This window comes from Athalia rosae, chromosome 8 (genome assembly GCF_917208135.1).
Source record: "Athalia rosae chromosome 8, iyAthRosa1.1, whole genome shotgun sequence".
Lineage (NCBI taxonomy): Eukaryota > Metazoa > Arthropoda > Insecta > Hymenoptera > Athaliidae > Athalia > Athalia rosae.
The window spans coordinates 7,331,220-7,354,480 of NC_064033.1; the positions used below are offsets into that span (position 1 = coordinate 7,331,220).

General features: G+C 40.5%; 4 protein-coding genes and 1 long non-coding RNA gene across 6 annotated transcripts; 1 reads left to right on the forward strand and 4 right to left on the reverse strand.

Annotated features, from left to right (window-relative positions):
- Positions 1-699: 699 nt before the first annotated feature.
- Positions 700-6,782, reverse strand: LOC125502037. The gene is made up of 4 exons (XR_007279841.1): positions 5,687-6,782; positions 5,446-5,623; positions 2,206-4,320; positions 700-2,104 (listed from the first exon to the last, which is right to left on the reverse strand). It is a non-coding gene; the product is annotated as an uncharacterized LOC125502037 (long non-coding RNA).
- Positions 4,335-5,412, reverse strand: LOC125502029 (jerky protein homolog-like). The gene has a single exon (XM_048659513.1). The coding sequence runs from the start codon at positions 4,989-4,991 to the stop codon at positions 4,350-4,352; it is 642 nt and encodes a 213-aa protein (XP_048515470.1). The 5' UTR covers positions 4,992-5,412; the 3' UTR covers positions 4,335-4,349.
- An 8,635-nt stretch (positions 6,783-15,417) lies between the features above and the next one.
- Positions 15,418-17,324, reverse strand: LOC125502028. Of its 2 annotated transcripts, none has more exons than XM_048659511.1 (3): positions 17,129-17,324; positions 16,864-17,022; positions 15,418-16,667 (listed from the first exon to the last, which is right to left on the reverse strand). In XM_048659511.1, exons 1-3 carry the CDS (start codon positions 17,310-17,312, stop codon positions 16,285-16,287), a joined length of 726 nt encoding a protein of 241 aa, XP_048515468.1. In that variant the 5' UTR covers positions 17,313-17,324; the 3' UTR covers positions 15,418-16,284. The 2 variants fall into 2 exon arrangements, with proteins under 2 accessions (XP_048515468.1, XP_048515469.1); XM_048659512.1 differs by having other exon boundaries at positions 15,445-16,664.
- Positions 17,325-17,534: 210 nt separating this feature from the next.
- LOC125502070 lies at positions 17,535-19,549 on the reverse strand. The gene is made up of 3 exons (XM_048659630.1): positions 19,539-19,549; positions 19,402-19,457; positions 17,535-19,312 (listed from the first exon to the last, which is right to left on the reverse strand). The coding sequence occupies exons 1-3, from the start codon at positions 19,547-19,549 to the stop codon at positions 17,535-17,537; spliced, it is 1,845 nt and encodes a 614-aa protein (XP_048515587.1).
- On the forward strand, positions 19,292-20,850 carry LOC125502027. The gene is made up of 2 exons (XM_048659509.1): positions 19,292-20,040; positions 20,124-20,850. The coding sequence occupies exons 1-2, from the start codon at positions 19,618-19,620 to the stop codon at positions 20,823-20,825; spliced, it is 1,125 nt and encodes a 374-aa protein (XP_048515466.1). The 5' UTR covers positions 19,292-19,617; the 3' UTR covers positions 20,826-20,850.
- The last annotated feature ends 2,411 nt before the right edge of the window (positions 20,851-23,261 follow it).

Genomic DNA, 23,261 nt, shown 5'->3' on the forward strand with positions numbered 1-23,261 from the left:
ACAAATAAAATGTGATTGAAATATATTATAGAGTAATTCAGGCACCCCGACTACCCCAATCTCACATTGTACACAAGGTGAGATACTACTGATGTAACTGTCTCCACGGAATTATCAAACAAATATGGTTTTCTGTGATCTTCGAAGGACTCACTGTCTGTTGACTTTGACAATGTATTTTGCTTCAATATTCAATTAGAAAATCATTTTGTAATTCAAATAATTAATGAAAATAATAAATTCCAAACTGGAAAAGTCTGTGTACTTGAATCATTATTGGGTGTAATGTTCAATGGATCAACATTGCTGAAAGCTGATTTTTTGTTGGGTAAAATTCTAACGTTTATTCATTTCAAACTGATCGCATTATGGTCCAACCTAACTCGACCATAATATCTAAATGACTGGCTCCCCCCCCCCCCCCCCCCACTTTTCCGTCACGTCGTCCTTGTATCTGACAGCTTAATCTGAAATCGGAGTGTGTTGGCTACTCTACGAAACAAATGACGACTATCGCGCACGCGCGAATGGGGTGCGCAATTTCACGTTGTCCTCTCTGCATACACGATCAAGCGTACTACGAAGAGTCCTGTCCCGTATTTCACATATTTCATACATAACAACAACATTTTTTTTCTTTTCCTTAAATTCGTCAAAGTATGCTGCGCGAATGTTCCTTATTTTAATCAGAAATACAACGACGCTGTATTTAAAATACAATTATTACAATTACAATACGAATAACAAATGGATAGCAGCGAGTGGCTTAATTTTCATGTTTATTATTACATCATCGCTCGAATAATTCAACAATATGTAGCGCATTCGTCGGGATGGTACCTATCATAGTAACATTCAAAACAAATATTCTCTGCACCAGGAGCAACCCGCGAAGACACTTTGGCCGCAATCACAGTTCTGGGTGTGAACGTCGTCCGGAAACGCAATGCCGTTGACGTTATTGAAAACCGCGCGATCCGCCGATAATTTTGCGGCGAACCATGCGTACCGAATCATTTTTTCAAATGCTGGTACCCGCAATTGATTGTGGACCAGGGAGTGTATTTTCATTGCGTCGCGTCTGCTTGTGATTTCTCTCCGCTGTGCAATCGGGACGGGGCAGTTTTGGAGATGTCGAATACAGTTTTTTACCTGCCTGTAAAAGTATACGTCACACGGCTGGCATAGCGGAGTACAGTTCGGAGGTATCACCTACAATGAACAAGTTGGCATTCCGTCCTCATCCACGAATTTTCCATCATACAAGAAGATGTCGCTTTGTCCACCCCACGAATCAATTACAAACAAAACTGGTTCCGGTTTTACATAAGGTTGTAGAACTTTATCCAAAAAGAGATTGTACGTATCTCGTCAGTTTTTCAGATTTTGTGGCGGTTATATAGACGTTCTGATATTTTTCCATCATCTGCGTCACCTTTTGTTGTACTCGAGGACCGAATTTGCTATTAGGCTCTCGAAGACAGATAAATACTATTGCTCCGGAAAGTGTTAGCCCGTACTGGGCGGTATATGAATGTGTCAGTTTATTTAACTGGCTGACAGCAACTTTTGTGACTTTCTCACTTCGGAAAGATGACGTTCGTTTGCTGCTGATGCGATATTCGCACTCGGTTTGATCCGTATTAATTACCACATCAGGATCGAAGGTTGATATTATACTGGATGTTTGATGTTGAAATTCAGCAGCGATTCGCAATTATTCATGAAACGTGCGTTTTTCTTTGGAGCTGACGTATTTGGTAACATGGCGCTGCCGAATTTTAAGCTTGGCCTTGGAGGATTCGCACCATGTGTCTGAAGCTTGAAATTAAAAATTTTCGGATAGTAATGGGGCCGCGGCAGCCATTGCCCACTGCCGCGATGTTCGTGTAGTGACCAAGTGCGCATCATTTCTGGCTTCTTGAAAACGATTAAATACCCACGTGTCGATCAATTTATATTTGTCAAGTTTTGAACAGCCGCCCTGCACATGATTTTTCCATCGCCAGAGCTGCTTCTTATTTGTAGGTTTGCGCGTGGTTTTCGATGCCAATGTTTTTATTGACCATTGCGGATGTCGTTTCGCAAGTCTGAACGCCTTCAACTGTGATGAAAAATAGAATTTACATCATACCTCACGCAGAGTTCTACCGACACAGGTAAAACAATCAATTTTAAAAAAACGTTATTAGACGTGAAACTTACCTTCAAATCAAATGGAACTGTATCGATTACTGGTTGATCTTCACTATTTCCTGATGAACTCGAGAACTCGAAGACTCTTCTATCGCATGATCAATGCTTGTCGGTGATATTTGCAGATCGTCGGTATGCGATTCGCATTCTTCCTCTGCAGCCGATAATTCGATTTCTTCAACGAACTCGCCACCACTAATTACGTTTATGACTTCTTTTTCCATCTTTTCACCCATAATTTTGGATCGTTTTGAAATTTCTGTACTTCGCGTTTTATTAATCATGTCCATTTTTTCCAATAATTCCATATAATAATACACTGCACCAGTTATCTCTTTTTCCGTGTCCTCACTCACTGTTCCACATTCATCCAGTATATCAACAGATTTAAACATAGATTCGCTCGAAAAATCTGATGGTGAAGTTCCTGCTGCAGGGACACTTTCATCGTAGCTATTTCTTTTTTTCAATTTTTGCGGAGGCTCCATTGCACGTGTTAATTGAAACTGAACCGTAACGGTTGGTATAATTTATTTGATTGTTGAATCGGTCTTCTTTTACCTTGGCCAGGGCATGGAAGACGTTGAGGGGAGCGAAAGGGAAGAACGGCGGTTATTCAGACCTTGTTTGAATAACGAGCGGTGGAGTATTTATTAATAGTTATAATAGTGAAACTATGATACAGGTATACATATATATTTAAGTTCGGTCGGTACTCGGCCAGAAGGGCCCTGGAGACGCGACCGATAACAAACATCCACAATTAATACAAAAGCGATAGACAAGAACCGGCTCCGCGCCACGAGGCGTCACATACAAAGAGACGAGGGGGAGAGGGAGAGGGACCACGTCTGGCACCTGCTCTACTCCGTAACGTACTACCCTAGAGCTACCGGTCAACCAAAATGGCTGCCTTTATTCAAATTTACTGAGAGGCCCACGTAGGCCGTACAATAGCGCCACCTAGGCCTTCTTCGTTTGGAGCGGTGATGCTCGCGTTCTCCCTCTTTCACTTTATCTTTAACACTCGGCCACGCTCACATCCGACCGTCCTCGAGTGGCATACGAGTGAAATCATATGACTCCACACGCGTCATGTGACCGTCGTTATCATTCGCTCATACACAGTTGCTCCTAGTATAGAGGCTTTCTTGTAACAAATATGATTCAAACACTCTCAACCATAACAAAAGGAAATAATGAATAACATCGTTTATTCGTCCATATTGATACACTAACACAGCATTGGAGCATTGTCCTTAGAGCCTAATTCACATAGTCTTCGAACTTGGTCGGCGGGCACTTTATTTGAGTCGACTGTCGCGTTTGTGACGTCGACGACAATTCTTCATTTGTTTTGTTTTTGACACCTGCACGGGTCACTTGATTCCCCACATCCAGATTGATATTGCCCTTTTCATTCGATGAAGTTGTACGCTCTTCTTCCTCGCTATCGTCTTCGGCTGCTGGCGCGCTGTTTTCCTCCTCGAAGTCATCTACCTCCGAGTCGTTGTCAGATTGCGGCTTCCAGATCTTCAATTGGGACGCGTGCGCTGTCGTCGCATACCGGTGTCCTCGCGTTCTTACGTTGAGCTCGGCGACACGGTACGTGTCTCCAGGCAAGCAGCTGAGAACCTCCAACGGCTCTCGATACTTTGCATGTAGTTTTGTGGATTCGCCAGTTTGCGTCGGCACCGTCTTCATGAAGACAATACTGCCTACCCCGATCGTTACATCGCGACAACGGTTTGCGTCGTATCTTACTTTCATCTTTTCTTGTGCCCGGGCGATGCGTGCTCGAGCCTCGTCCTGCAACTCCTGTGGTGACCGGTAACACGAAGCGGTCTCCGCCACGAGCAAGCGCAAGGCACCTTCATTTCGTCGAGGCACGTAGCCGAATACTAGTTTGAACGGACTCTTGCTCGTCGTTGCGTTCCGCATCTAGTTAAGATCACTTTGGATTACGTCCAGTTTTCGATCCCAAGTCCTTCCGTCTTCGTCGTTAATGTTCACACTGATCGCCGCCACTATCGTTGCGTTAACGCGTTCCACCTGACCGTTCGCCTGTGGGTGTCGATGTCCTTATATCTTCTTAACCGAGTAAAATATCTGCTGATTCTGATCCTACATTTGGATACAAACAAGTCAAAACTTCAGTCATTTTCTGTTTGTGTTGCTACTTCACGAGTATCAATTGTCAATAGTCGATTCCGGCATTTATAAATTGTGAATGAATAAATTTCATTCCAATATTGACTGATCCAATCAATTGTTTCTTTTTGAGAAATAGTCTTCGTGAATTCTTTGTCAGAATCATTATTTTTTTGTGCGTTAAAAATTTCTGTAAAAAGTGTGTTTTTATATCTTATTTTTAAACATTCTAAAATACCTTGATCGAGTGGTTGTATAATCGAAGTAACTTTCGGAGGAAAAAACATTGTTTCAATTTCACCAACTTTTAAAGATAAATGAGCCTTACAGTTATCGATAAGCAGTACTGCTCTTGCTGGAAGACCAGATTTTTTCAAAAAATCTGTTACTTGAGGGACAAATTCCGATTTAAACCAATCTTTGAAAAGCTGAGCCGTCATCCAGCAATTTTTCTGATAGGATGTATTTTTTGATTGATTTTTTAATTTTCGAGGCTTTGCTGATTTACCAATTACAACCAAGGGCAGTTTACATGAACCGTCGGCATTACAACAAGCAGCAATCGTTACACGAGTCTTATCCTTTTTAAAACCTGGAGCTTCGTTTTCTTCGTTATTTTTCTTCGTTAGATTTGTGTTTCGCATCTACTACAAAATAAATTGTTTCGCCCAAGGAACTTTTTGCGTTTAAGGAATCAGTCCAAACGTCCGTCGTCAAAGATAAATGCTCTACAGTTGTTAACCGCGTTTTTATCATGCTCGATAGCACCTCGTATTTTTCTTCCATCAAACTTGTCACGGTTTTCCTACTCGAAAGCTTGTACAAGGGGCACAATTCCTTTGTATAAGTCTTGAATCCCTAGTTCTCCACTGTTTGGAATGGCATATTGTCCTTGGCTATCATGAATAACAGTCTGTTTGTTAGGTCAGCAGCTTTAGATCCCCGACCTGGAGCGTCATATTGAAACGATGTGGGTTAGTTTTATGCGAAAATGTCGAACAATGCATTACCGATTTGGAAAGTAATGAGGACTAAGAAAGAAGATGTTTGAAAAATGAATTGGAAATGAACGAATGATAAGAACGAATTACTACATACCTTAAAACGATTTTTGATCTAAGAAAGCCATGTCTAGTCTGGGTTGTTAGAGCAAAGTTGCATTCGATGCAGATGCAATTGATGATTCGGCCGTAACAGACGTCGTCGAAATTGACGATGCTGAAGAGGAACATCGCTCGGGCAAGTCGTTCACGTCCTCTTCATTTTCGAAAGATAACTTAAGGAAATCGTAATGAGCTGCTTGTAAGAAACGATTGATATTCTGGAAAAAAATAATTACCATATACTGACAGATCGCTTCCTTTTCGAACCATGTGCAAAATTTTTCTCGATGGAACAAGCCCCCATGTCAACTTAAGAATGTGAGCGCAATAGATGAAAGCTTAAATTCGTTGTTTTGCCACTGCCTCTTACATCTTGTTGGCATAACTTGCATTCGCCTTGTTTCTACGAAAACTCCCAGACTACACTTCTCGATGGCACTACAAAAAATGTTGACGGGTGAAATGAATTAATTAGATAAATTTGTGAGTTTCCGAAATACAATAAAACCCTGAGGAGGATCTTGATATATCAATAGGACGATGTCATAGGAATTGGGTATGCATACTCTCTCTCTGAGTCTTGGTCTGTAATCTCTCTGTTGAATCATAGATCTTAATTTGGCAATGATTGCGTAATTTTATCTCATTCGTCAATGAGTTATCTATTCAGTGCCTGTGTATGTTGAAGATATTTTGTAAAAATCCATTGTATGTCTATGATTGGATAGCTTCAAATTTTATGCACTTAGATTGTCGCGGGAAGCAACCAGACTACTTTGTGAAGCTCTGCGGTCACTTGTACCTAATCAGATACGTGGAACAGCCAATTGCTGGAATCAAAATTTAGAGTTCGGAGCAGAATCAAGTGTTCAATTCACAGTCGCAAAAAATTGGAAAACCACAATGTCAGGGTGTCACATCGCTTGTGGATTCCATATAAGCTGTTTCTATATATATGTCGAGGCGACAGAGCCACTTCTTTTATTCAAACGATTGCGCCTCATGGGCGACATAGGTATTGCCGGTTTGGTAAGGTAATAATAGTAATTTCAATATCAATTAATTGATGTATTATTCACAAAAGGGTTTCCTCTAATAATAGAACAAATAATATTTGAATGCAAGGGATGATTAACGAATTCACGATTGCTGTCAATTCAAGCTTCTTCAAAAGTGTTCTGATTCCAAAATGCCAAACGTTGCTATGCAAAACAAGTTCATAAAACACTGGAATTTCGAGGATCGTGACTACGTTCGAATGATGTGATCATCCATCGTCCCAGGCATGAAAGTATAACTCACCGACATATATATATAATGCAGTCAAGTTCCTCTTCGAGATCCGTAAAACTCATTTTTTTTGGAGGCCACCTACAGTGCCACCTGCATGACTTCTTCGTTGTGTCTCTTTTTTCAATACAGATGCTTTCCAATCGGCCCAACTCTGAAGAAGACGTATTCAATCTTATGTATATTACTACCAATTTGTACTATTCCATTATAACATTGAGTGACGATAAACTTTTATTTATGCATCTCTGGTTTCGATATGACCCTCTCCAGAGCTGTTCAATTTTGTTGCAACTTTTGTCCACATATTTTGCGAGGAAATTATGAGTTCTCCGTATTATAGAAACTGTATTATAACAGGGCAATAATTTTTCACCCGTCTTACCAATTCTCGACGAGATTCTGTCTTCTTAGACGCTCGACCTCTCAATATTTGTCGATTTTCCTTGAGGCTCTCCAACATAATTTTTCGCTGTTTGTGTGTCACGTTCATCTTGAAAGTATGTACAAATTAGATTTCTGTGAAATTTGCAGTTTTCACCAATTTGAGAGAATTTTTTTTTTCAAATCGTGCATGTATTGAGAGAAAAGAGCGACGTAGCTGTCGAGAAATAGCATAATTCCAGGGTTTTTTTTTTAATTCAAACCTGAGGTATAATCCTGTGATGATAATTTCATATAATTTCATGTTAACTACTTACGTTTTGGCTATGTTACGCATGCTTCGCGGATAACCCGGGGACACACGTGGTTGAACTCAGGTTGGACCGTTAGACCGCTCGACCACTTCGAAACGTTCTTCGATTCCTAGAGGTTATAGTGTTGCCAGCGCACGCGCAGGAATATCTCACGATAGCTCATGGCAGAGGATCCGCTAGGGATCTCATTTTTTACTTTTCCAGTTACGTGATAGGGCGAAATGAATAAAGTTAGATGTGACTCTATTCACGTGAGGTTCGGACTTGGGAAAAAGGAGATTCGAGACTTCACACTTGGAATAACATGATAAGGGCCCTGGACTTGTGAAATAACACCAACAAATTTAGGTTAGGAGTTCAGGAGTCGACGAGAGGATAACTTTACCCTTGCACCGTTATATGCTAAACACAACGAATAAAAATCTTCTTAACTACTATTTCATTTATAACTTAGGAACAGATATGCATCCTGCGAATGGGTATGCTAATAAACAATTACTAATTACCTAATATATGATATTCACCTTATACTTTCCTTGCTGCTTGGACGTGTGTGTGTGTGCAGAATTTCACAAAAAATTCGATCGTGCATTGCCCGATTTCTGGCCCAGACAAAGTAAGTTTCGTTTTGATCTTTCTCTTGATCTACTGAACCTTGTACATTACATATTAGGTTACTCTATATTAGCAAACGTTGAAGTTCCAAGCGTCAATAAATTCGTAGCTCAAATTTCACTACAGAGCGTAGCAGCTTCTTTGTCCGTCGCACTCACACCTGACGACATTAATCAATTACACCGTAATTATTTCTTCACTCAATTTGCGAAATGTCAATATCAGTAGATTTGACGAATTCGAACGGCGTTACCTGGGTCTAATAAACGTCTTGTGTGGCAATTGCTCTGCTAAACATTTCGCGGTAGAAAGTGTGTCAAATAAAAAAACCTTCAATGATTATTGTTTACACAAAGACGTGCTTCTAGAGCAAATACCAAATCCACCAAACGAATTACGAGAGTTATTTGTTGATCACCATGTTAAATCTAGACATTTTTTCAAAAGAATAAGAAGTTATAATGGATCAGTTTGTTTTGCTTCCTTCAACGCTGACTTGGTTAACTTCGGACAAACACTTAATGGACCGTGTTGTTGCAAAATTAATGAACAAATATATTATCAATTAAATACTGTGTTGTATCCAGCAGTGAATGACATTCCAAGTTATGGTCAGCTTTGCATTGTAGATGCGAATGAAGCAACAGATCATAGATTACACAGAAATAACGAGCTGGACCGTGGAATATTGCATACTATCGATTGATTAATACGTAAACACAACGTTTTTGCCGAATCTTATCAGATGATGGGTGATGAAATGGAAAAACAAACGAAAATCAGCAATTCAAAGGAACGAGATCTTAACGGAATTATAATTATTGTTTACGCTGAAGCCGGAAATGGATCGTCGTAGGTTTAACTTTCGGAAATGCGACGGAGTTGCAGCAGTTTTCTCAACCACAGCTGATGGCAAAATTCCAGAAGCTTTTGTGAGTATTCGGAATAAAAGTACAAAAAAATTACAAAACGTGAGCCTAATGGATCCGAATGTAGAACCGTGGATATACATACCCATTATTTTATCCGTATGGTACTTGAGGTTGGAGTAGGGATTTGACGCGTGTCGGTGGAACTGGTTCAACATACAAACGTATTAGCCGTGCAGCATATGTCAAATATAGAATTTCAATCAGAGACACTGAATTTAATGTTTTCTTACTCGGCGGACGATTATTTCAGCAGTTGATCGTTGATTCTTACGTTAAAATTGAAAAAGATAGGATCGATCACTGCAAAAATCATCAGAAAGAGTTGCGTGCCGAATCTTATCAAGGTTTAGTAGATTATTTGGAAAAAAGAGCGAAAAACATGAATGGTCGTGCTGGTAAAATGGTAGTTTTACCTCTATCTTTCATTGGTTCGCCACGCAGTATGATGCAAATGTATCAAGATGCGATGGCGATTGTACGTCAGTACGGAAAACCAGATTTTTTCATAACCATGACATGTAATCCCAAATGGCGTGAGACAAATGACAATATTTTTGAACATCAGCAGGCAGCAGATAAACCACACATCTGTGCTTGCGTTTTTGATGCAAAAAAAAATTATTTAGTTGATATTATTGTCTGCTAGAAATTTTTTAGAAAAGTAGCAGCATACGTTTATGTGATTGAATTCTAGAAACGTGAATTGCAGCACATTAATATGTTGGTAACGTTGGCATAAGGTGATAGGATAACAACAAGGAAGGCTGTAGATAAATACATTTCTGCGGAAATTCCAAATGAAAACGAAAATAAAAATTTACACGATATCAGGATAAAACATATGATGCATGGTTCATGTAGAGACTGGTGTATGAAATACGGTAAATGTTTTCAACATCTTCCGAAAGAGTTCAGAAAAGAAACAATGATAGATAAAAATGGTTATCCTTCCTATCGCCGGCGAGACACGGGGCTATTCTTTGAACGACCTGGCAAATTTATGGTGAACAATCAGTACGTTGTGCCATATTGTCCTCAACTATTGATTACATTCAATAGTCACATTAACGTGGAAATAGTATTAAGTATAAAATCGGTAAAATACTTGTTCAAATATATTCACAAGGGTCACGATGCAGCTGCTATAACCGGTGGCGAAAATCCTGAGAAAAATAAGTCGATCGACCACGATGAGATAAAAAAGTTCATACAAACATGTTATGTTGGACCTGTTGAAGCGAGTTTTGCGAATTTTGAAAAAAAGTTTGCAGGACAAAAGTCATGTTATCACACATTCACCTGTTCACTTACAAAATGAGCAAATCGCAGTATCCACGCATGACAATGAAGAGGAAACGATACGATCAAGTTTGGAAAAAAACGGAATGTTATTGGTTCAGTTTCCGTTCAACGCACATGACCCTCGGGCTCGGCAGTATTACTATTCTGAGGATCCGTATCATTTTACGTACAAAAAATACAAAATCAACGAAAAAACTGTCCACAGATGAAAACAACGAAAGGCTAGATTCAATTGTATTTGTCGTATGTATTCTGTTAGTCCGACGCAGGTTGAATTATTTCATCAGAGATTACTGCTACTGACAGTTGAAAGTGCGAAAAATTATATGAAAATAGTTAATGGAAATGTTCATCAGACATTCACAGCAATGAGTTGAGCTCGAGGTTTAATCGAAGATGACGAAAAGTGGAAAGGCACAATGGACGAAGCTACAACCTGGATGATGCCACGAAGACTTAGAAGGCTGTTCGTTAGAATACCTATATACTGTCAACCAGTTCACCCAAAAGATCTTTGGAAAAAATTCAAAGACTAAATAGCTGAAGATTATTTACGCAAAGAGGGGGTGTCGCGTGGACGAGCAAAAGCCTATGCACAAATGAGTGAAATGTCGAATGCGGAGGGTTAGAGTCTTGCTGATTTTCCGAAAATGCCATGCAATGCCATGTGCTCGATTTCTTGACTTATTCGTCGGGTGAGGCGGTGACTGTGGATACGTCTGGGATAAATCGTCTTTACTACAAATTTAAACCTAGGAATCGCCGTACTATTTGGCGGTCCTGCGGAGCGGCCTTCTGGGTGATTGCCTGCGTTTTTTCCGGGTCAATGTGAATGTCGTCTTTGTTGATAATATGCTCGAGGTACTCCAAGCTAGCTACGCAGAATTGACATTTTTCTGGGTTTATCCTTAGTCGGCCAGGCGGTGGAACACAGCCTCTCTCAGGCGGTGGAACACAGTGGCCAGGTGTTTCAGGTGATCCTCTAAATTGCCGTCCACTACGATAATGTCGTCGAGGTATGCAAATGCATATGTCCCGAGTTCAGGGCCTATGACTCGGTCGCGTCGTCGTCGGATAGTTGCGGGCGCCGAGTGGAGTCTAAACGGCATGACTTGCCTCTGCCTGCTGCGGTTAATGCAGTGATTGGTCGGCTCGGGTCCGCCATCGAGACCTGCCAATATCCATTCTTCCGGTCGATAGTGAATAGATAGCGTGCGCCTCGTAGCTTATCGAGAGTGGCGTTGACTTGCGGTAGTGAATATGCGTCACGCTATGAGACTCCGCTTACTCTGCCGTCGCCCACGCAGAAGCGTGGTTTGCCATCTTCCTTTTTCATGATAACTACTGGCGAGCTCCAGGAACCGTTTGACGGTTCGATTGTTATCGGCGAGCATCTTGTCGACCTCTTGATCTATGACTTGCTAGATGCTAGGGTTTCTCGGTTGGTACCATAGACCTATGAAATATAGGGACGGAGCACAAAGTCCCATCTTAGGTAAGGGGGTGAACTTAGTAGATCGGGAGAGAAAAAGTATCCCCTGTAGCGCATGAGCGCAGTACGCCGCGAATTAAATCAAATGTAGTGCATTACTACATCGTTTGTAGTGCGAAAGACTTGTCTCATAAAATAAAACCTGCCACTTCAAGCTTTTTCCGAAATACAATTAACAACTAATAACACGCATCAAAACTAAACTTTCGCATGTAAATATTGAATATAATTATACACATAAACATAAATCATGTGTAATAACAGTACAGTTGCTGTGAAAAAAACATTCAAACACATAATTCAAAGTCAAATTTATTTATTGGGGGAAAAATTCCATATGTACAGTTAATATATAGCACAGTCACACGGTTGGTGTCACAGTCGATATTTGAAAGGTCTTCTGAAATTAAGAATGCACAATTTAAGTTATTGTCGAAAAATCATTAGACGAAAATCAGATTCAGCTATGCAGGTGACAAAACAAAATCATGCGAAAATTCGTAAACTACTCGTACAAGTGCATAGAAATGATAATAGCATCTATATGTGTATGATACAAAGGTAAGGGAAAACTAATAATAGAATGGTGAAGAACAGGTAAGAAGGAACTATAAAATCAGAAAGATGGAATGATCTTTTATCTAACAAGGTATAGATTTATACATATGTGTTGTAACGCCGCTTCCGCTCCCCGAAGGAATACAAAGAACTGTCCACGACGCGCCCTACGGCGCTCTTCTCTATGCACTTCAGATCTCAAAATCCCAAAAATCAAAATTCTGAATTTTCCACGCAAATCTCAAAATAAGACCGTTGGACGCCAGACGCACTTTGCGTCAATAAATCAAACGAATTACAAAATTAACCAAAATACTGAAAAAAAGTGCAATAGAGTCTCACGACGAATGCGCTCGGCTAACTCACCTCCGCGACAGATGTTTGTGGTAGAGGGGCAGGGTTGCCAATTCAATTGTTCTTTTATTTTTATAATCATTTGGGCACCATGTTGTAACACAAAATGTACGACTCAATAAACAACAGTCAGTTCAGTTTTAACAATATGATGCTTCAATGCAACTAGGTGTCAGAGCTTCCAAATACAGAATTCACAAAATATAGCTCTTTGGCCCAAAAGACTCAATACAATGCAAACTCTATGCTACGGCACGACTCCGAGGGAGTCGGGGCGATACGATAGAAAAAGACGGCAAGAAAATATAATAGTACGAGATCAGGGATGCGCACAAATACGCTAGCTACAATTAAACGTGGAGATCAACTATTAATTACTCAAATTACAAATTCCCAATACAAATTACAATACTCAAAAATTACGCTAATTCTCCACGGCTACTTCTACGCCTGCAATACTCTCGGAAACGTGACAGTGACTCTAAATTCATGCGTCGCGATCGATCACATGGCAAATACTCAAAATTACCTTGCAACTATATCACATAGCGGATATAGCCAGGAATACGTAATATAAAGCAGCAAAATACAAAATAGCAAAATACCCAATAGCAAAATTCACAATAATCAAAATAGCAAAAGATTCTGAGCCAAATATTATCTCAGATTATAGCTCCTAAGAACGAAAACGAAAAGGCGTCAGCCAGTCACGAATTAACACATTCCAAATTCTCCAAATAATCAAAAATCGTCGTGACCTGGTCGTACGCAAAAGAGACTCAAAATACAAAATTATGCGACGGTAGGGCTTTCTGGGCCAACAACCGTGACGCAAATACAAAATTACTCGACGATAGGGCTTTCTGGGCCAACAACCGCGTGGTAACACCCAAAAATGACCAGGCCTGACCCAATACGTTACATTTTAGGGTTAATTCGTGGCTTTAAAGTAAGAAAGTAAGGCTTACCTCAACGATAGAAGAAAAAGAAGAACGATGGATCAGAAAAGGAAGGGGCAAAAAAACACTAAATGACTTTAAGAAAACTGTGGGGGGGGGGGGGGGGGCTTTGGGGGAGCGGTACGATAATCGATGATGATTCCGTGTAGCCGGGTCGACGGTCAGACGTAGAAGAGAAGGATCCTTCGATCCGTCCTGCCGAATATCGATATCTGGAGGGAGTAGCTTCCGATGTTTGATTGGTCGCTAGATCACTCCAGCGACACCTTAGCTGCGCTGACTGCGCAGGATGAACTGGATGGCTACTGCTTCAGACTGCACGGACCCTGCTGTACCCTGACGCTTCTCTCGTTATTCGCTGGGTGTCACTCCCGGAACCACCGCCGCCTTGGAGTAGCCCCCAACCCTGGGCCCACACGTCACCTCGCTAACTGGGGGTTGTTTGGCCTCGGTGCGACGACCTTCACGTTGGATCCTCGCCGGACCGCACCAGGATCGGCGTAGGGGGTCACCTGAACCCCGCTCCCGCAATTCTGCTGCTCCTTCGGGTGAATGATGTAGCCGGGGCCTTTCTGGGGCAACCGCGGAGTCAACACGGCGTCCGGAGGGTGGTTGTTGTTGGGGTGGTTCGGCGCCTGGCCGAGAAGTCGGGATGGTAGGAGGATCTACTGTGGAGTTCATCTCACGGCCTTATACGCTGCCATCCGGCATCCACGGAGTTGGTACGATACGATAGTTGGGGAAATATGCGGCAGTGAAAAAGTCGTCCACTGTGCTCTCCGGGAAGACATCATGGCGATACGAGATGGTAGACGCTGATCTTCGTCCGTTTCTTGCGGCAACCAGAGCTGCGCGTCTTTTGGGGCTACTTTTACTTCGTCCGATGCAGTTGGGTCCGTGAGCCTTCCACAGTAGCATCCGTCGGGCTGTGGTATTCCCTCGGTGGTCGGGCTCCAGGTCATGGGGAGGAATGGAATGGGAAAAAAAAAAAATTAATGCTATAATACAAACTACCTAAATCTGTCACTGTTTGCCGAGAGTATCCCGCCGATCCGGCCGTATTTTCGCGAAGTTGAATGACCCTGTGACGGGCATGCAAAATGCAACGTCACAGTGTATACACGTTCAAATCTAAGCTATGACTATTCATTACAAATTTTCGTGACATTTTCACGACATTTAATGTCCCCTGAACTGAATTAAATTCGTGAAATGTTGTCTAGTCGAAACTTCGTTGCTTGTTGCTGACTTTGCAATATAGAAAAGTCTCGTTTTAATATATTTTTGAATAACACTCTTATTAGATGGATGCGGTGGTTGTCAAGAGCATCCTGATCATTGCCATGGTCAATCAAATTTTTGAAGACGGCTTCAGAGTCAATAAATTCTTTCAAAGCCATGGCTGTGAGATACATTTCCGAATACTTTTTTTTCAATAGTGTTTCACCTACATTGCCTGTACTTTCATTAGATGCACATCTAATAGCTTTTTCAGCTTTTTGGTAGATCCAGAAAACGTCGTTGGAAGGATAGATCAATCCACCCTTATTCTTAAATGTAATTAAACTGTATTCTTCGCAACAGTTGGAGCCCACTAATGCTTCCAGGCATACTTCGTAGCAAAGTTTCGAACGTTTCGCGTGCAAATGCCTGACAACAAAACCTGCCATGTAAGCTATTACACGAGTTGAAAATTCGGTAGTTGTCAAAAAGTTTAGAACGTAACTATGAATATCTATAACATCGCAAGCTGTGGTGACGAATTAAGGATGTTTGGGTGGTTCAATCGGAGACAAAAGTACAAAAATATAGAAGTTCGTGAATAATTACGTTATATTGCACACTATTCAGTAAATTAGTAGTAACAGAGTAAGAGAAATGCATAAGGTTTACCAGGAAATCAAAAATTCGACAGAAAAATCACAACAAAAAAGAAAAATACAATAAACAAAAATTGAAATAACTTTTAGCAGTGAATATGCCTTGATTTCAACTTCTTAACACAAAAATATTTTATTTTAATTTTTACTGATTACGATCGTAAAAATTTTTTATATACTCAAATAAAAATTATAACAATAGAACAGCATTTATTGAAGATAGTTGTGAGTAAAAATTATTATAAAATTAATAATTTATTACTGTAAAATATACTGAGAACGTGACAACACTGTGTAGTTGATACGTTGGTAGCTTTAGTATGTCTTTCTTTCATATGAATAAGAGAGGAAAATCTTTGGGTATCAATCTGAGCAGTTACTGGTAAAGTATCGTAGAATTTGTTTGATTGCGACAATCTAGAACGCAATTAATAATGTTAAATGCTTCCAAAGCCGCGACATTTCGCTGGAAAGGTAAAATAGTGACAAAAAGAATATATGGAAAACGGCTTGCTCAACAACAAAGTGGTATAAGTAGAAAGAAAACTAAAGTAACCTCAATAGAAGATGAGGATGGAGTCAACAGTGAAAAAAAAGAGACCTAAGTCTTGAATAATTTCGAATTTTTCTGCTTTCAGGATCCAGGATTCTGAACCTCTAAACTATATGAACTGAAAGGGAGCGACTGTAAACGTACTGATGATCAGCCTACGTGGATCAGCCAGCGTACAACCTCTTCAGGTGAGTATGAATATCATTTGAATATGAATTGAATAGGATTAGTATGATGTGAGTATAATGACAAACCTATTTCTTGACTGAAAACCGAATCAAACAAGTTGGTTCCATGATCAAAAGCGATATCCAAACACGGATTATACCGGCATGGAGTATTGGGTGGCAATTCCTCTGTGGCAGTATGTGTGTCCAGAGCTTCAGAAAAATAAGTTGCGTCAGTATCTGAACCATTGTCGATCGTCATGGTCTTATGCGATACAGGAGGGCCACGGAATTGTAATAGTGATGGGCTTTTACAGGTAGTGCCCTGAGGTTTCTTTGGCGATGAATCCCACAGACCTTTCTTATATGATGATGGTGGAGCTGGTATTGACCTCATTTTTGTCGCTGTAGCCACTGCTAATCGTAAGTATATACCATAATAATCCGAAAACAAAAGACTATGGTTTGTCGTTGCTTATTAATTCAAACTCGAATTAAATTAAATTTCACAGAAAATATTAGTTCAATCGAAATGAATGAAATTATTTTGAGAAATTTAGTTTAAACTTCGACATATTGGAAATTTAAATATTCACGCACAGAAAATCATTACCTTGTTGTTGAATGTCTGATTGGTTGTCACAAAAGTTTCTTTTAATTATTTTTCGTTTTTTAGGAAGAGTCTGATTTGAGAGCGATGCAAATTGTGCCTCATCGGATGTCGATATGCACACGGATTCTCGTTCGATTCTTCGAGCTTCTTCGTAAGTAGCTGAAAAATATAAATTGGATTTAAATTTACGATGTGAGAAAATTCTGTCATTTTTGTAGAGCAAGGATAAGATGCAAGCATCAATTATGACCATTTAGTGACTCACAATATGGTCCATAAATCTTGCGGTATTCCAGAATGGGCCAACTGTAATCAGCTTTGTCTTTACGCTTAACTAGTGCTGCCGTCTTAGATGTGGATGGAGGCCAACTGAAGCTAAGAGAACCCAAATCGATCCGACCCCTTGGCACGGTTGCACACCAGTCATTACAAATGACTACGTACCACATCTGAAAATACACAATTGCTACATTGACAACGAAATACACTAAGTTGATTTTTGGTATTGGAAGTTTCCCTTATCGTTAAACATTGACCCCACATGCATGTTACAGGTTCCAGGCTAATGTACCGACTCTTTTTGATTCAACAAAAAGACTCGGTAGAACTGTACTGAGGTATGATTAATTGGTTGGAATAACGTTTTGTTCTAGAATTTCAAATGCTTTGAATTAAGATTTTAGTAAAGCACTTGAAATTCCGAAAAAAGCATTACTCTGTAGAATACCAATTTTTGAAAACAATCCAATCGTAGCAGGTTGAGAGATCAATTCAATACCTTGAGTATTTCTGGTGTGTAATAGTGGGTAGAAGCAGAATTTCCCCCGGTATGGAAGTCCAATGGCTTTTGTGCTAATCTCGTTTATGTTGAATGTTTGGATATTCGACCATTGGTTTCCAACGTGAATTCCAACACTACGCGAATCACATGGATAAATCTGCAGCCGTTCGGTATTCAACAATATTTGACCGGTACAATTTTTCTCTCCATCGATACCTATATCCTTGATGCGCATAATTCGTCCATCTTCTAAATAACAGCACTTATCCGCCTTCTTCATAGATGACAGTTCGAAATTTCTGAATTGTATGGTTACGTTAGAACATGTGCTTCCTGAAGGTAACTTTCTACCCCTGTGACGTATAATCACTGGTTCTCCTGACTTTATTTGTGAGTTGTGGAGAACGACTCCAGAATTTCTTTCGATTATGCGATTGTGCAGTTGAGCTAGAGGCTTTGAACCTTTCCGCAATGACTTTTTGATGACTTGCATATGGTTTTCGAATGGGAAGGCGCTAAAACTGTCCAATGGCCCATACAATTTAACATCCTCGGGCAGGTGCACCAAGTTGTGAACATTGTAAATGATTGTCTCTTCACCATAAAGGAGTTTCATTGTTTGCACAAAATATGTCAGCAGTTCTTTGGCATCATCATTGTTATACATGCAGTCTGTTGGATGGCATAATATGAAGATTGCGCACTGTAATGAACAGATATGCTGCACATTCAGTCTCGGTAGATATTCATGTAATATAACAGGTGACAGGTATAACAAAAATAAACAAAACTCTGTTGCCTTCCAGCGATCGAATTCGTCAAGACCTCTAGGTTTCCTACAAAATTCTACTGGGATCCACTGGACCATCGAAATCAAATCTTCAGAAAGTTTCTTGATATTACGTGCATCGAGCTTTGTTGTTTGGTAACCTTTCAACCATAAGCTTATCATCTTTTTAACCACTCCCAGGCAAACCAGGTGCATGTAGTCTAATGGAAAGGTTGAAACCATGAGAAGAGAAATATGTTCGAATGGAGATATACCGGTGTGGTGTTCTTCGTTGACACGATTTTTAAATCCACTATCGGTACGCAGTGGATGATTTTCATCAAGAAACAGCATTTTATGTTGCCGGTATTCACCCTCTTGGAGACATTTACTGCAACCAAAGTATCCTGTATGCCCCTTTGCACAAGTTATAAATGCTCTAGCAGGACTATCGCATATTACCGCTCTAATAGCAATAGTGTACCGAGTGCCAGAAAATTCAAAGCCCTCACGTGTGAGTGTGTTGAACTCATTAATGAATTCCTCCAAAACCTCGAATGGACAACTCGGTTTTGAGTGCCCATGAAACGCACCAATGACAAAAAGATGTGGAAATTGCGGATGATGAATTTGACCTAAAATAGGCCAAAGCTGGCTCTTGGAGCTTTTTGCAATAGGGAGGCCATCAATATTAATATTTATCTGAATAGTATATCCAGCGTCCATGGGCATCTTTGTTATTCTAAGCTGATCCCGTAATGCCGTTCCAAGTCCGTAATGAAAATAATATCCAAAAGTAGTTTTCTTCGTGTGAGTGATGCGTGGGGTACGTAGTAGACTTCGTGCTGAAGAAGTGACTCCTTGAAACCCATTCAACCGGTGGATGCGCAATAATTTTTCTACAACACATGCATTAAAAACTCGTGTTTTTTGCCCTCCTCGGCGGGATGGAAGTCACAGTTTTCGGACGAGCGGGCAAAAAACTTGCCAGCGGGCAAAAAACTCTGGCAGCAGGGAAATAAACTCGCCGCCGGGAAAAAAACTCTGTCCGCCGGGAAAAAAACTCTCGTAGCCGTGTAATAAACCAAGAAAGTGCTGCCCCTAGCGTAGAACTATATTGAGTACGATGTTTTCATGACGAGTTGTATACTAACCGAAGGACTAAGGCGCCGTTCGAACGGTTTTAAGTGTTCTAACCTCAAAAATGGAGTCTACTACAGAAAATGACCGTCCAACTACGCCTCCTGATATACGTGACGCAGCGGATAAAGTTTCATTTCACCTGTTGCCGGATAAATCGAAAGAAGTTTATGAATCCGCCTACAAGGCATACACCGACTGGAGAACGTCCAAAGGCGCGAATTCGTCTTCGGAATCAGTTTTACTGGCATATTTCGATCAGATGTCGCAACAATATAAACCTACAACTATCTGGTCGTTATACTCGAAGCTCAAAAGCACCATCAATATCAGAGAAAAAGTTGACATAAGCAGCTACAAAACATTATCGGCTTTTTTAAAAAAACAGTCACGTGGATTTCGCAGCAAAAAATCCAGCGTATTTACATCCGAGGAAGTACAGTCTTTTTTGACAAGGGCCCCAGACGACAAATATCTTGCAACAAAGGTAAAATTACAGTATATACATATAACATACACTCTACACACCTACACCTACACTCTATTTACAATCAACTGTGTTATTTACAGATCGTTCTAATTTTTGGGATTTTCGGCGCATTGAGGACCGATGAATTAACAAACATTCAAGTACGCGATATGAAAAAGCAAGGGAATCTACTGCAGGTCCAAGTTCCTAAAACTAAAACGATGCTACCACGATCTTTCATAATTCCTGAGGATTGTGTGGAGTACGTTACACGATATCAGTCTCTCCGTCCTGAAAATGTACCCTCCGGCCGCTTCTTCATAAATTACCAAAATGGTAAATGTACTGCGCAGGTGATTGGAAAAAACAAGTTTGCCGGTATGCCGAAAGAAATCGCTGAGTTTCTTGATTTACCTGATGCTGCATCATACACCGGCCATACTTTTCGCCGTACCTCCGCAACAATGCTTGTTGACAATGGAGCGAACATGGAAACGCTGAAGAGGCATGGTGGCTGGAAATCAAGCACTGTTGCGGAGGGATACATAGCAGAATCCTTAGGAAACAAAAAAAATATCGGGGATATGATAATGTCTTCTCTGAATTTGCCTTCAACAGCAACCTCAGCCGACAACCGCAGTGTCAAAATATCATCGCCAAAGCGTCCTAAAATGGACGATTCAATAAACGCAGTACCTTCTACAGCGAAAGTGCATTGTGGCCCGGAGCAAAAAGTATTCACTTTCGAAAATTGTACAAATGTTACAATTAATTACACAGGGAATCCGGGAAATCCTCTGTAATTTTCTATTAGCTCATTAGCTGTGATAAAACGTAACAAAACCACTCTTGGCTCGAGAGTAAGGTTGTCAGAGGTTTTTAGATGATTGGATGATATTAATAATAAGAAAAACTGATTTGTGATGATAAACATATCCTGAATATAAAATATATAAGTCTAAATATACGTACCTACTATTAGAGATAAGAAACTGATTTCAAGTTAAGCTTGATTGCAGTAGATTGCATACTATTAAAATTAGGGAAAATTCTGTGATTCCAAGAGAATAAGAGTGAACATAGTTTAAGTTTGATACTATCATAAATATAAAAAGAACTTTGTGATTTCAACATCAATAAAAATCATCTTGAAAATATAAGAAACAAAAATATGAAAATATTTAAAATATAAAATATATAATCCTGATATAATTGAATATGAAAAAACAGATGTAAGGTTTTCATTTTGCTAGAAAGATTTTTATGAAACATCAGATCTTTGATAATGTTTTTAGTCGGGGGGCTTTGCCCCCCGGCCCCCCACGGGGGCTTCGCCCCTCGACCCCACCAGGGGCTCCGCCCCTGGACCCCGCCGTCACGCACAGTGGTCTATCACAGTTCAGTTTTTCAAGGATGTAGTAACTATTTGATCGCATTTCTGCAAAGTCCGAATTATGCACACCTTCGGCGGTTTTTTAGGTCATTTTATCGTAGTCGGGTAAGAAGTAGTATATGCCACACGGGAGGAGCGGATTTTCACCTTGTGCTCGTGCAAACCTCGCTTTGTCGTAACTTAACCTGCCAATGCATGAGTAATTCGTAATTTCCAATATGTATTTTTCACTCGTTTTTAATGCATGTGTTATAGAAAATAGTATATGCACCACGGGAAAGGGCAAGCGTTTTGTCTCGCGCGATGTTTGCCGAACTCGTCTTCACTCTCGGGCGCCTTCGGCGCCCTCGACTTACAACTCGTTCTGCAAACATCGGCGCTCGACCGAAAACACATGCTTCCTTCCCTAGATGCATAATATACTATTCAAGTGCGGTATGTGAAATATTGCATTCAAGTGCCCAAGAGCGCAACAACTCTGGAAACGGCAGAGTATCTTTTTCATTATCTTGAGCATACTCATCTGCAATTAGGTCAGTTGCACAGTAATCTTTATTCACATGTGGCAATATCTGATTCGTGGTTACATTATGCATTGTAGTTTCTGGATCAGTGGCTGATGATACTGATATAGGATCATTTGGATCGACTTGTTCTGAAATAGGATTTTCGTATGTCGTTTCACTACCCTGCCCAGCTTCTTCGTGTGGTTCCACATCTGAGGAAGCATATGCAGCATTGATGAGCCGAAGCCTCCGATACTTCTGGGATTGCGAAAGGCTTGAAAACGTGCAGTTCTTTGACATAGTGGTTTTATGAATTTTTTTGGATCTTCGTAGCTGTTGATTGGAAATTGTCTGGGAACAAAATACACCAGCCTTCTCCGTAAGTGTATATCAATCTGCTATTCACTAATATAGTGAAACAATATGTCGCGTACCAGACGAGTATCACACTGAATGCTCTACTAGTTCCCATGAGGTATTTGAAAGTTAGGTTATGCCGGCCGATCACACGTGATGTACATCAATTGGAATACTTGATTCAACAAAAACTCTTAAAATGTATATCAGAACAATTGAAAATAGACTACTTACCGTTGGATTGTAGAATGGTGTTGGCTACCGGTCAATTGGCACAATAATCTAATGTTCACGACGTTCACCACGTGCACGACGCTAGAGAATTTGCAAGCAAAAGGACGCTGGTTAGCAGCAACAACGCGGCTACATTGCACAATTTGCAAACCACGGATGGCGGAGACGTCGCCGACGCGCGCATTTACATCTTTCTAGGTTACATAAAGACGTCTTTATGACGTCTTGCGACAAGAATTTCGACGTCTTTTCAACTGCGTCTGCAGACATGTTTGTCCCTTAAAACAGGCATCTTTTCGTCGAAGTTTTCGAGTCGACGAAAAGACGTCGCTCACACGATAGCCGATAGACGCCTTTATGACGCCTTTTTAATGTATTACTCATTTGTCTGCAATATTACCGATACGGACGTCTTTAAGACGACGTTTTATCGTCGACTAAAAGAAGTCTTTCAGGAGACGGCTAGTAGCCGCCTTTACGACGATTTTGTTGTCTGGGTTGTCAAGAGGATCGATCCGATCAAGAGTCAATACTTATAGATGGTAGACGAATTGTGGATTCAAAAACCTTAGGTGAACAGATGTAGTGTATCTCTTGTAAGCAAGCTTTGTCTTTGCAATACATAGAGAAAGAGACACGTCTAGGATTCAGTTCACAATTGTCCGTACGATGCCATAACTGTTTGATTATTAATCAAGTATCCACGAGCAAACAACGCGTATCACAAGATAAACGTAGCATTCGTTTCG